The sequence below is a fragment of the Fragaria vesca genome, linkage group LG7 (genome assembly GCF_000184155.1).
Source record: "Fragaria vesca subsp. vesca linkage group LG7, FraVesHawaii_1.0, whole genome shotgun sequence".
Lineage (NCBI taxonomy): Eukaryota > Viridiplantae > Streptophyta > Magnoliopsida > Rosales > Rosaceae > Fragaria > Fragaria vesca.
The window spans coordinates 13,594,365-13,608,737 of NC_020497.1; the positions used below are offsets into that span (position 1 = coordinate 13,594,365).

A 14,373-nucleotide genomic window follows, 5' to 3' on the forward strand; every position below is an offset into this window, starting at 1 on the left:
TTCGATATTCAAGTACAAGAAGCTCCACCATTCCCGATCCGGGCCCCACTTCACATTTTACACCTCCAAGTGGGCCCCCCTTCTTATTAAAAAGTGAGGTCGGAATCCCATGCCCACCCCCAAATCCCACAATTAAAACACACACAGCCCACAAGCCTCTACGCTCACACAAACGCGTCAATGACTCACCGGTTTTATTTTGCTTGCTTCCCCCGGTGGGTCCCGCTTAAATAGTGCTTCCGCTGTGGGGTCCTTCCGATAGGTGCCCTCGTGGACCCACCATTGCCACCCATCCACACTGTTCTTTTTTTTGTTTTTTTTTCAGTGTTGAGAGCATCACTATGATGCCAATGATCGCTCGAGGTACCGAGCCTCTACGGACCCGGATCCTCTCCAAATTTGAAATTGAAATTTCGATTCGCCTACATTGTGTCGTGATCGATACATCAAGTAGACTAATTCAAGACTAACATTTCATACTAATCAAGCTAATTTACTAATTACTATGCGCGACGTCGATCTTACTCTATATCAAATCTAGTCTACTAAACGAATCGGACAATTTTCATTTCAAGAGATTTAGGAAACTTTCTATGAAATATTTAACTTCACTTTCCTTCAGAATTGAGTTAGAAATTGGGTAAATCAGGCTAAAATGTTTGATATTGAAAACTACTTTCAAATAAATATTGAAAAATGACAAATTAACCCGCGACGGTAAAAAAGAAGAGGAGGGAATTGTGAAGTAATGTACTCACTGTATTAAAAATTATAAGATTCCCAAATTATACAACAAAAAATATCTGTCCTGTGGTAACAAACAACGATTAGTGTACAGAGGGGGAACATTCGCTTTTTTCTTTTTTAAATTTTTTCCAAGTAAAAAGAAGCTACGAGGGGGTAAAACCGTAATTTCCACGAAAGGCATCATCGGCAGCGTCTGCGTTGTCAACGACGCAACGGTCAGCAAGATCAACGGTTGGAAGTGGCTCTACCGAAATCGGCCAGCTTCCTCGACCGGTTCATGCTAAACGACGCCGCAGAAGACAAGTGCGGCTTCGTCGCCACCCTGATCTCGCCGGTGATCCCAAGGTCCGGCGGAAACCCCTGCATGCCCTTCTGGTTCCAGTGCGGGTTCGGGCTGGCCCGAACCAGCGGGCTCAGGCAGAACGTCAGACCCGACACGTTCTTTACCGGACCCGAACGCGCCCGCCTCGACGGCGTCGCATGAACCGGAGTCCGCTTCCAATCCGGCGTCGACGAGTCTCCGCTTCCCGACGCCGACGGTTCGCCATCGTCCTCGCAGCCGTCGTGCGTGAAATCCGGCGACATTCCGCGCGCTCTTCTGTGGCGAGATCTCACGCGCACCGTGGACTCGTCGGCGAAGCATTGCTTCGATTTCTTCCCTCTTTTGCCGGCGAAGATGGCCGAGAACCACGACGGCGAGGACGCCGACGTCGCGATCGCGTCCCGCGACGAGACCCTGGGATCCGTCCAGAACTTGTCGGATCTGGACCGGAACAGGCTCGTCAGGAGCGAAAACCTCGGCTTGCTCTTCCTGTACGAGCCTCCGATAGCGGCGGAGCCTCCCCGGTCGTAGGTGGGCCCCACCTGGGGCGTACTGTAGAACCGGATATGGTGGCGCTGGTGGTGGCTGTGGTCGTGGTCGTGGTCGTGATCGTGATCGGAGCGGTTGTGCTGGTCGGATTTACGGCGAGAAACGTAAGGGGAGACGGAGCGGGGGAAGATGAGCGCCGGTGGCGGGTTCGGGTCGGACTTTTGCGGTTCTTCCGGGGCGACGCCGTTGTTGCGGGAGTGGAGGCGGGAGAGCTGCGCCTGGATTTGTAACTGGGCCTGGGCTCGGGTCTGGGTCTCGATGATGGTTGTCAGTCGTTCACGGAGACAAGAGGCGCAGACGCCGACGGCGCTAGTGAGGTCGGCGGCGTGCTTCTTGCAGCTCATTGATACATTTAAGTTTCAAAAACTCCAAATGCCCCAACTCTGTACAGAAGCAAGTTCGCGGTCTCTCTCTGTAGAAATTGAAGCAGATCCTTCTTCTTCTTCTTCTCTCTTGGGTGAGGGTCGAGGGGTTTGTCTTCTTCTTCTTTGCTTCTTCTTGCTCTTGGGTTTGGATTTTTGGCTTTGAGAAAAGAAAGAGAGGGGTGGGTGAGGGCTTTTATGTGGGTTGGGAATTTGTGTGTGAGTGTGGGTGAGGTGTGCAATGTGTATTTGGTATCTATATTAAATTCTAGAGAGAGAAAGTTAGTAAGAGAGAGAGAGGTCAAAGTTAGAAACCAAGGGGATGATGAAGCAGAGGAAGAAGAACATGTGCTGGTTTTTGAGGTCATTGTACATTGAGGTTGAGGATGATGATGATGATCTATGTTCATGTACCTTGTACTAGCTTGTTATTTACCCACGTTAATTTAGAATGTATGGTAAAAACAGCGGCCAGCCGGATAATTAATTGGCCGAAAAAGATTTTATTTTTTTAAAAAACAAATTAGTAAGACGTTACATACATCAATAATCGGCGGTCGGCCTCCTCGCGTGGTGTTTGCTTGGGATTTTTCTTGCTTTGGTGTTTTCTTTTTGACTTTTTGTTAAAACTGTTGGTTTGGGATTTGGTAAACCATGCTCTTAATCATAATCATTGGGTAAACAAGAGCTTATCAATCTTTGACTTGTTATTGTGTCTAATCTTTTGTCTCGTTTTCTTTATCTTCTGCTTGTGGTTTACTATGTAATTAACCAGTACCACATTGGAGGAAATGCGTGGTTGAGACTTGAGAGAATAACAATGCTTAGGAATTTCACTGTTTTTATTCTACTTTATTTTGTGGAGGGAGCACGTTAAACCTTAATGTGGGTTTAAACTTGAAAAGCCAAACATATAGGCTTTTGGGAAGCATTATCAAAATATTTAAATTGTTGTTGGATTTCATCATTATCAATGGGGAATAACATGTTATTAACTTCTAAAAAATGTACATCCAATATTGTTGGATCTAAAAATTCTTTTATGATTCTCGATTATGAAATCAATAGTGTACACACATATACATATATAATAAAATTAATTAATTCTAAATCACATTAACAACCTCACAGAACTAAAATGACATTTTTTGTTCCGAACATTAAGTTCAACGGCATGTATTATCGAGACATGTTTCCTGATTTGTTGGTAATGCATATTGTGTTAGAGACTAATAGTATATCAAATCAGATTTTTATCATCGACTTTCCATTTACTTAATTCAGTTTAACTAAAATTGCTATAACTAGATATTGTTTTTGGTGCTTGGATATTGACCACGTTGGAGATTTTTCTTTTTTGAATAAATAGGCTAGAATTGTTACGTTCACCCGCAAAATACAAAAAAAGGAGGGGGGGGGGGGGGGGGGTGGATACTGTGCCTAAACCCCATATTGTAGGAACACCTTAAAATAATATTGCTCATGTCTAAATCTATGCATTCTAACAAGCATTTTTTTAGCAAAGCGTGCATCATTGTCTACGTACTTCATTTGTAAATTCCGCGACATACCGAAAAGACAATGTAGAGCCATCAATTTCTATTTTTGTCAGCTTTCCTACTATTTTTATCAACTTTCATGTAGATTTTATTTATCATAATAGACTTTGTGTTTAATTTTTTTGAATATCTATATTGTTTATCGAAAGCGAGTCATAGACATTTTTATTTTCCCAGTTATGCTCAGTTGTCACTGGATTTAAATATATCAATGTTGGCTGATAAGATTGAGAATTAGTTTCCTCTTTGTAAATGGGAGGTCGTAAGTTCAACTCACAGTAGACTCATTCTAACATTATAGCTATGTGTTTAATAAAAAAAATATGTTGGCTGATAAGATTGTCAAAATTATATTAATTACTTGACTCATATTTTGTACTGTCGTTACATATAACTTCAATGATAGTTTCACACAACTGAGTAAAAAACTAAGTAATAAGCTTGTGAAAATATATGATTGCATCTAAATATTGGTATTGTCACATATCTTCTTTTATAAAAGCAAAAGGAAATCTAACAAGAGATGCCACTAATCATTTAAATTCTATTCGAGCTTGGAATGAGAGGGAGAGCAAAACCCTTTTTAGTCCCACTAACTTATCTGAATTGTTCTACCTAAACTCCCTTTACCAGAATCTTAAGACTACACATAGAATCAATGAATATGTTTTTCTTCTTCTGCTTCTTCATGATTAACCACTTTTTTCTCCTTCTTTTCTCGTATTTTCCTTCACGTTAACTATAAGCTAAGAATTGTAGACCCATGTCTCAAACTTTCATTTAACCTCAAAGTAAATTAAAGTTGAATCTAAAACAAGAAGCTTCCATCTTCCATGCCTTGATTTGAAGGCATTTCATTACGTTTTTCGTGTCTGTGGTGCTTGCTTTGGCCACCCAACTCACTTAGCTTGCTGCTTTGACTAACCCAAAGACCTAGTAATGGCTTCGTCTCTGATCTGCTGGCTGGGGACTCAAACATAATTGCATGCAGACTACTCTTAATTTCAAGTTCTATATTGTCAAAATGGGATTGCGGGTTCACATGCCTTGCTCACCTACACCCGCCTGGGTTTTTTTGATCATTCAAAGTCTTAGCTTTGTAGTAAATACTACCACCTAATATGTCCCTGTGTTGCTCGAGCTTTTATTTCGTTCCCAGCTTCCCACCACCAGAAGAACCTTCTTTCGTTTCACTTTTCTTTTATTAATTATCACGTAAATGGTGTCCGAAATATATATGAAATCATCATATCCATGCCATCAAATCAGAAAAAGAAAAAAGATGATCTACAAGAAGCTTCTATATCACGTAACAAAGTCTTTGTCTGCTGCCCTAGCTAGCAAAGAACATAAGGCTTCTTTGGTCGATTGATTTCTTACCTAATGGCTCGTTAGAAATGGAAATGTTGTCCAAATGTAAAACTTGCATTGTCGTACATACATACAAACCCAGGCAGAACAGTAAATTTGGTGCTGTAATATACCAACAGAGAGCTGTTGGATCATTATAGAGATAATGGACCAGACACTGGAAGCCTGGAATGAACAAGTCGCTCTCTCATTATAACAGATGATCAGATATCATAGCCTCAGTACTGCACGACTTGTCAATTTTGTGCGTCGCATATCTTTAAGAATAGGTAAGCTAGCTATAGTACATTAGCACTGTTCTACAACTCCCTCTTGCCGGTGGGATTTAACAGAAAGTTCGTATTATTTATGTTTTATTGAATACTCACAAAATTATGATTTATGAATATTGTTAGTAAAGTTGGTCGAGATACTTAGTATGAAACCCTTATGTTAAGAGTTCGAGTCCTAACTCCTACCAATTTGTGGTCAGCATGTTTGAGGAGCTTTCAGGTTTGCGTGCGGCAACATATTGGTCTAACTTTGCAATGATACTCTCGTGGACCTCGGTTCGAATATTGATTGGGTGTGTGTTTTACTAATTTACTAACGTAACCGAGATGTCTTGCTATATCTCACTCTTGGTCCAATAAAAAAAACGTATTTCTTATGTTTTATAAATAAATTAAAATTAAACCACCAAGTCCAATATAGCGTTTTTTAATCACTTGATGTGGTAAGGTCATTGGTCTAGTTGCCCTAATTCAACCATTTCGATTACAATTACCTATTAACGTAGCTACAGAAGGGCATAGAAACACATAAATAGAATTAATATTATACAATATTATTCATTGTTAATTCATGTAGTTATGACTTATGACTATCTTGTATTCTTGTAAAATCACAATAAAACACGACGAATCAATATGATGATGATCATGATCATTGCCGAAAGGGCTGTGGACTCAAATCATCTAAGCAAAGAAGCTAGAGTGATAAATGGTATAGCACCAAACCCACCTTTGAGAAAACCCTAAAGACACTGCAACTTTTTCGAGCATGTCACATTTCGCCTCCTCAGTGCAGTATATGTGCATGCTTGGACTGAGTCGCAGACTCGCAGTCGTGTGGCAGCTAATAATCCACAATACTAGTAGATATATGCTTTACTTAAGTTTAAAGAAGGGCATCACCTACCCATTGAGAACAAAAGGAAGGCTTTTTTTAATGCATGATGGTCGATCTGTCTGTAAATCAACAGGGTTTTCTGCATTTGTAAATGATCACGATCGATCACTATATAATGCATCATATATCAAGATTCTGGCAAGTAACTTTCAAAAAAGTTTGAAGTTGAACAAGTAATTAGGAGATTTTGATTTGACAATGACTACAGGTTGAAATGAAACCCTATAATTTGAGCGGTTAGTGAATGATTCAACAATTAATATGTAAAATTAACATTATCCCTGTGACGAAACAAAATGACTTTGGACGTTTGAATCAAAATTTTTGTTACAATCAAAGTTTCTAGTCATCCCATGCAATGACTAATTAGATTGAGAAACATCTGATCGAGTCACTCCTATATACATATATATGCCTCTCAGATCTTGTCATTACTGACCTTGATGTATCAGTAGTGAAAACGAACTAGTATCAGGGAGTCAATTTCTTCATAATTTTCATTTTTCAATATTAATTTATATGCTTTCCTACAGTTTTTAGATGACAAACTTTTTTACCAAGCACCCTCGTAATTCTATTCTGATTCCATGTTACTTTGAAAACTCTTCCTTACTTCCTCTAGGTAGAGTGACCGATGCATGTTTACTGATTTGGACAGATACTAACTAGACCATTACAATTTAACTAAAAATAAAAAAGTTATTGATGGTATACGATTGAACCAGTTAATGTCAAAGAAAGAAGATGGAATGACATATTATTTTAGTACTAATTATTTGTTTATACTTTTATGATCAATAATTTCATACGGTCATATGCTAATTCGACACATATGTTATTGCTGAAAGAAAGATACCGTGAAACGTTTCCTCTCATATTCCTATCCTCAATTTTATGTTTTTTGTTCTTTTTAAGTTTATTCATTTTGAGCATTTCAAAATTTGGTGTAGCATTTGATATCAAAGTTTGGCTTCGAATTCCATTGAAAGAATTAGAGATTATTCAAAAAGAAAGAAAAAAAGGATAGAGATAATTGTAGTGCACTCACACAACTTAAACAATTGTCTAATGATGATTGATTTATACCACGTACCTATCGGTAATCAAATTTATGGTTGGATAGCATCTTATAATTAACCATATATGCATTGTCGAAGCAGAGTGCTTTTAATCAAGAATTAAAATTAAGGAACTGACTACCTTATTGAAGTGGTCTAATGAATCTATCTTAAACTAATCAACAATGATCACGCAACCTCTAAAGAACTTCCAAGCTAGGTTATAGTCGGTCTGTTATACAAGACAAAAGCCAATTAATCTAGCTTAATAATAATCTAACAAATCCACCAAATTATATAGAGACTAGCAACTATATATTAAAATTAGGTCAATGAAATTAGTTAATATTTAGATTAATTTGATGGGTGCAGTGCCTTTGCTTTCTGGCTTCATGATTTTGACAGTCAAATTTATACAGAACAATAACAAGTTAGCCTAAATATAAATTGGTTTCTAATAGGAACAATTTGGAGAAATGTTAAATGTGACCCTTGAGAAGTAGCAGTATATATAGTTATCCATCCACCTCGATCTCCAGCAGTCGACTCTGATCTTCTGTAGCAAGACAGACATGTTGAGCCAACGATCGATCGACATGGTGAGAAATTAAGGACGTGATGAGAAAGAATATTATAGTTTTGAAACCTGTTTAGTTTTCTCATTGGCAATAGTCGCAGCAATTCCATTTGCTTAAGATGTGGCAACCTTAAAATCTAGTTATTGAAGAATCCTAGCTAATTGGATCACTATTGAAAATTTCTGGGTATGCGTTTGTATAATGTCAATGTTTTAGGATATTATGTATCTTTCTAGATATTCTTTATGTGTGTCTTGGCCTTATGTCAATAGGATATGTAGTTAGACTAGATCTATGTATTCATATTCTTACAATATTGGTATTGTGTAATTCCCTATATAAAGGGTTCCTATCAATGAATAAGATGATTATTCTCTTGCTATCTCTTTGTCTCTACAGTTCATCCTTCATCAGTCAACTTTATAGTTTAACAATCGATTAAAATTGATATTAATACTAGCTAGGTCAACCAACCCGATACTAATTTGCTTCATATATGGCTTCCTTTAGTTTTAGGGGTCTGTCTTCGATCATGGTTAACCACCTGGGTGAATTTATTTGAGTTAGCAACTTCATTAGCTTCCAGCTAATAAGGTCTTCTCTCAGTAACAAAATCAAGCCTGAACATAAGAGCGGAAGTTATGCAACTAACCATCCGTGGAGCACTACTCAGCCGCTAGCTACATCGTTCAGTAAAATCTTCACACTGTGAATGACAGCTTCACCAACTCGATCATCAGCCTGCACCGATCAAAGCCAGCCTTCATCGATATATTGATCTCCGGCAGCTTGAGATAAAAGATCGATAGAGGTGCTAAGACAAAATCTTAACCCTAAGAAATAAACCCTAGTAGACAAGTCTTAAACTCTTAATATTGATATGGCCGGGTTATGACTTGTGACAAAAGCAATCAAAATTCCAAAGAACCAGCTTTCCTAAGGCGGCATTATTCCCGCTCACTTTAATTCTGAATTGTTCCTCGTCTTAACAAGCTAATTACTTCCTCTCAGAGATTTGCTGATGAACCAAAAGATATAAAAATTAGCAAATTAAGCCAATGGAAACGGAGGACTTTATATTATAGTTCTACCCAAAATATTGTGCCATTAACATTGTGACACTATATTTTATCTATTACTTAGGAATCACTAAACCTCATGATTCAAAAGTTGAACCATATATGCACTAGGTCCAACTACTATTCTATATATACACCATAAAAACAATTTTATTTTGAAGAATGATCATGCTCTTCAATATCAGTGGTTGTTCTCTTTATTAATCCACACAGTTGACAATAATTAAGTTTATAAAAAATAGATTACGGCTAGTTTTTGCTGGTGAAAATATTTTAGATAGAGCGAATTATAGGAATTAGTCCACGACGATCAGAAAATCAGCAGCATAAACATTTTGAAGCATCTTCTTAACATTATCTATTTAGTATAACTTTCAACTATTCTACGGAAATGATTTACAACTTTGATATGGTCTAATTTGTCTTGGCGAAACAACTATTCAATCAACTACGGTCTGGAAAAGACGACTGTTTGGAATTTCTTTTTCCAGATAAGAAGAACGCTTCTCATAATCTCATTGACAATAAGTAATTCACTAATCTGTGATGCAATGATCAAGAACTTCTTGCTTTATAAACAATCATTTTAAGTGGGAATATTTGACCTTAAACAAAATAAGGAAAAGATATTATTGGGATCGGATATCGTTAGTTGCTCGATCGGTCGTAGGGGGAATTTTTAAGTTCTGTTTTTTTTTTGAAAATGTCAAGGCCCAACCCATTGGTAAGCTTGCTTTTTTTTTTATTTTTTTTATTTTTTTAAAGAGAAATAAATTACATTAAGAAACCTCTAGGGCAACCAACATTTACAATGTCACATAATAAGACTCTTGAAGCCTCACGAGAAACCCTATCATTCCAATACAAAGATGAATTACAAGAATGCCTAAGATTAGCTATAGCATCGGCAACAAAATTCGCTTCTCTGAAAATATGGCTAAAAGTAATAAAATCAAAACTAATAACAAGTGTTATGATATCTTGCACTTGTTTGATCAATCTCCAAGGCGGCTCAAAGCACACTGCTTCTATCACAAGTTTGGAATCTCCTTCAATTTCAACATTGGTGAAGCATTTCTCTTTTGCTTTGATCTCTCTTAACGCCACAACTTCAGCAATTGGGACTGAAGCACTTCCAATGCGACAAGAGGCTACGAAAACTGGTCTTCCATTACCGTCTTGAATGATAAAGCCACAAGCAACTGAGTTACTTGTGACTGATCCGTCAAAGTTAATTTTAGCAAAAGAGTTAGGAGGTGCTTGCCACTTGATAGTGGTATAATGGTTTTGAGAATGCACCCGAGTAACTCTTTCACTAAGATTATTTTGACTTGAAATCATGGAAGCTGCTGCCAAGGTAGTTGATAGAGGATTAGCTAGGAACAACTCCTCTAAAAACCGTGTCATTTCTAACTTTGCCAGCAAGTGGTAACAGTTTTGCAAACAAATCAACATCATATGGCTGTGAAATAAAGAGTTCCTTAAGGACATTAAAGAAACCATCTTCCCAAGCTTATGGGGATGAAGAGGCTAGTGATGCTTGCATCATGTATTATTTAGATGTTTTTGTTGTTGTTATATTATGGCCATTTGGAAAGTGCGCAACTCAATTATATATGCCAGGTTAAATAGCAAACACTCTTATTTGCTTCGGGCCGGAGTTTAGGCTATGGTGTATATAATACTCGATATCTCTCATGCATTGACATTGCAAGGACATCGAGACTCAGTATATCAAAAGAAATAAACAAGAACGTTTCAAAACTTATAAAGAAAAGAAAAACAAGAAAACTTTACACAAACTATTTATCACGACACTATCCATCTCACATTAACATATTATTTTCTCCTCAGAGAGTACAGTCGAAGCAAACCCAGAATACCCAACATTTATCTTTTTCTATATTTTTTTTATCGTCGCATATCTAAACGGACAAGCCCCTGCAGCTGCAAATGCACTGAAGTGATCAAGAGGACGAGTGTTGATTTCATTGAGATCACAATCAGGCTTGCGTGGGCACTGTGGCTTCCAGCTAGTGTTGGCCATACTTGAAACAGATATCACAAAACTTGAGCTTAGCACGTCCTGTATCTTTGCTACAACGTACAACGCCCAGAAGACAAAGCTTGCAAACCAAGTCACAGCCACTACCTACAGTTAGAAAAGAATTGTGTTTCATCCAAGCAACAAATCAGACATATCTCTCATCAGGAGGGGCGACTAGACATGGCTTCCGAATGACGCATGTCACACTGCAAGTACTGCATGTCTTGGTCCAAGAGGAGCGTCAGGGTCCTCCATAAGAGAATGCCCTGTGATTTCCAGAATCTGACTACATCCGGGCAGGGCCAGTCCTGAGTAATTGGAGGCCCTATGCAAACTTTTAAATGTGGCCTTTTTTTTTTGGTGTGCAAGTTATATGCCTAATATAAATGGATTGCTACAATCATAATATATACGAACATACATTATGCATATGATCCATGCATATAAAAAGTAAATTACTAGAAAGCTTTGCATGACATCAAACATGGTGGACTCCATTTCACAAACTATAATATCCTCTTGCAAATTCAAAGTCAATCAAATGAGCAAGCAAAAAGAGTTGTATTTAAGTTTGAAGGAACCTGAAAACTTATATAATGATGACGCTTCCTACACCTTTCTCATAAGTGTGTCCTTAAACATTCAATTTTTTGAGTTATACAAACCAAAATCAAATGAACTGAGGCATAGTCTTCCATCTGCAACAAGAGATGTTCATTCGACCATGATTGTAAAACTATCCAAACAATACCCTGAAACAAACAACAAGGTTGCTAACAATAAAATCGTACATACCTGATAACTACCAAGCTTTTCCATTGGATCATCAATAATAAATTGAAACTATTACCAGACCTTTACCAAAAGAAACAAAAATAACAACTAGTGCAATACTACTTTCTGAACATATATTGATCTTCTTGCATTCTTAGAAGCAAAATCATCAATTAAACTTTCATAATCAAGCTTTTCCAGATAGTCCCACAGTTTAGCCGACGAAAAACATGTCGTCGGTTTTTTCCCCAGACTTTAGCCGACGAAACAATAAGATATTCGTCGGCTAAAGTGTAGTAATAAAAAATTAAAAAAATAACTATAGCTGACGAAATATAGTCTGTTTCGTACGGCTAAATCTTAATAAAAAAATTAAAAAATAAATTATAGCCGACGAAACATGCCATAATTCGTCGGCTAAACCTTATAAAAAAATTAAAAAATACTATAGCAGACGAATATAGTATTTAAATATCGTCGGCTACAGTTGCTGGTTTTTGAAAAAAAAAAACTGAAGAAACTTTCGGACCCCTCCAATCACCACCAAAATTTGAAAGAATCTTCCTCTCAACATTTCGAACAACTTTCTAGAAGAAGTCGAAACCCAATTCTAAGCCTAAATAGGTCAATTGAATCAAAATATAAAAATCCCCAATTTTAAACCCTAAAAATTTCAAATCTTCGATTCTCCTCACACACACCGAATCGAGCTACCAAATTGTAGGGGAATGTAGTACTAATCAAACTCAACTTATCCATATATAGAACTCACCAAATGGTGACCTGAGGAAGGAGAAATTCGATCGACACCGAATCCGAACCGGCGGAGTTTTGGAGCTCGATTTATCCCTCACGGCGGCGCCACTCGATGCACCACCTGTCCAGCAATGAAGTGGAGATGACGGCGAAGCTTTTGGGACAAGTGTGGCGGTCTCCGGTTGCTTGACGGCGGAGCTAGGCCGAGAAGAAAATTCAGAACTTTTTCTGATTTTCTGACTTGTTACCATCCACCTCCGGTAAAACTCCTATATAAAGAACTTTACTCGACAAAATTCTTTATTTTCGTCAGTTAAACTCTTTTGAAAATTTTGGTTGACAGCCAAAAAATTTTGGTTGAAAATTTTGAAAATTTTTTGACAATAGCCGACGAGATTTTGAATATTTTCGTCGGCTAAAGTCCTTTGAAAATTTTCCTCCAAATTTGGTTTACCGCAAAAAAAATTTTGACCTTAGCCGACGACTTTTTAATATCTCGTCGGCTAAAGTCTATAAATTCACGAAAATGCTCATATCTCCCTCTATATTACGTAGTTTGGTCAAACCTTCTACACGAAAAACTTTCACGTAGATGAGACGCAATCGCCTATATAAAAATTTGAGACATTTACCTTCCGACGATAGGGCTCCCCATAAGGAATAATAACGGTAAATAGGGTTGACCACTACTATCGGCACCGAGACGTTACCCGATTTACGTGATTTTTGAACCATATCCGTATTTCACCATTCTGAACACATCTTATTTGATGAGATTTTTGATAATTTTGCTTCCTATATAGAGTTGGTTCACAAAGTTATGTAACCTACCAAACAAGTTATACAACATTTGTATACACGTTGTAATTCCGATGAGTAAAATTCACAAACCAAAATTCGACCGTCAGATATGATCATTATTATGAAAGATGTCTATGGTAAAAAATTCAACTGGATCTGACAACGTTAAGGGCTCGATCGAAACGGTCAACCCTAATCCATTGTCACTTATCACACGAAAACGCTCATATATCCCTCTGTATTACATAGTTTGGTCAAACCTTCCACATGAAAAACTCTCACGTAGATGAGACGCAAATGTCCATATAAAAATTTTGAAACATTTACCTTCCGACGATAGGGCCCCCCATAGGGAATAATAACAGTAAATAGGGTTGACCGCTACTATCGGCACCGAGACGTTATCCAGTTTACGTGATTTTTGAACTATAGCCGTATTTCATCATTCTGAACACATCGTATTTCACAAGATTTTTGATAATTTTGCTTCCTATGTTGTATAACCTACTAAACAAGTTATACAACATTAGTAGACACGTGATTCCGATGACTAAAATTCACAAACCAAAATTCGACCGTCAGATATGATCATTATGACGAAAGATGTCTATGGTAAAAAATTCAACTAGATTCAACAACGTTAAGGGCTCGATCGAAACGGTCAACTCTAATCGGAAATAAGAAAACTGCATTTTAAAGCCTAAATGGACTCGGATGGCCAAAAAGGACCATATGTCATAGCAAAGCGATGAGTTTGACTCGTAGGGCCGTTACGCTTCCGGAAAGGTATCACAATAGTCAATCGGACGCCGAATGCTAAATCTACAGCATAGTCAATACTGGGTTTTGACTGTTCTACATCAGAGACCTTACCCGATTTACTTGATTTTTGAGCCATAGCCGTATTTCACCGTTCTGAACACATCTTATTTCATGAGATTTTTGTTAATTTTGCTTCTATGTAGAGTTGGTTCACAAAGTAGTGTATTTGTTTAAAACCTACTAAGTAAGTTATACAACATTTTATTGTTTTTCTTTTAGCCGACGACTTTTTTTGATAATAGCCGATGAGATTTTTTTTCATCTACTAAAATACTTTAGCCGACGAGTAAAAACTTTGGCCGACGAAGGAAAACTTTGGCCGACGAAAAAAAAATTTCGTCGGCTAAAGTATAGTATAGCCGACGAAAGAAAAAANNA

General features: G+C 37.6%; 1 protein-coding gene across 1 annotated transcript; it reads right to left on the reverse strand.

The window, feature by feature from the left end:
• Positions 1-925: 925 nt before the first annotated feature.
• Positions 926-2,187, reverse strand: LOC101309967. Its single transcript, XM_004307225.1, has one exon. The coding sequence runs from the start codon at positions 1,960-1,962 to the stop codon at positions 973-975; it is 990 nt and encodes a 329-aa protein (XP_004307273.1). The 5' UTR covers positions 1,963-2,187; the 3' UTR covers positions 926-972.
• Positions 2,188-14,373: the final 12,186 nt, after the last annotated feature.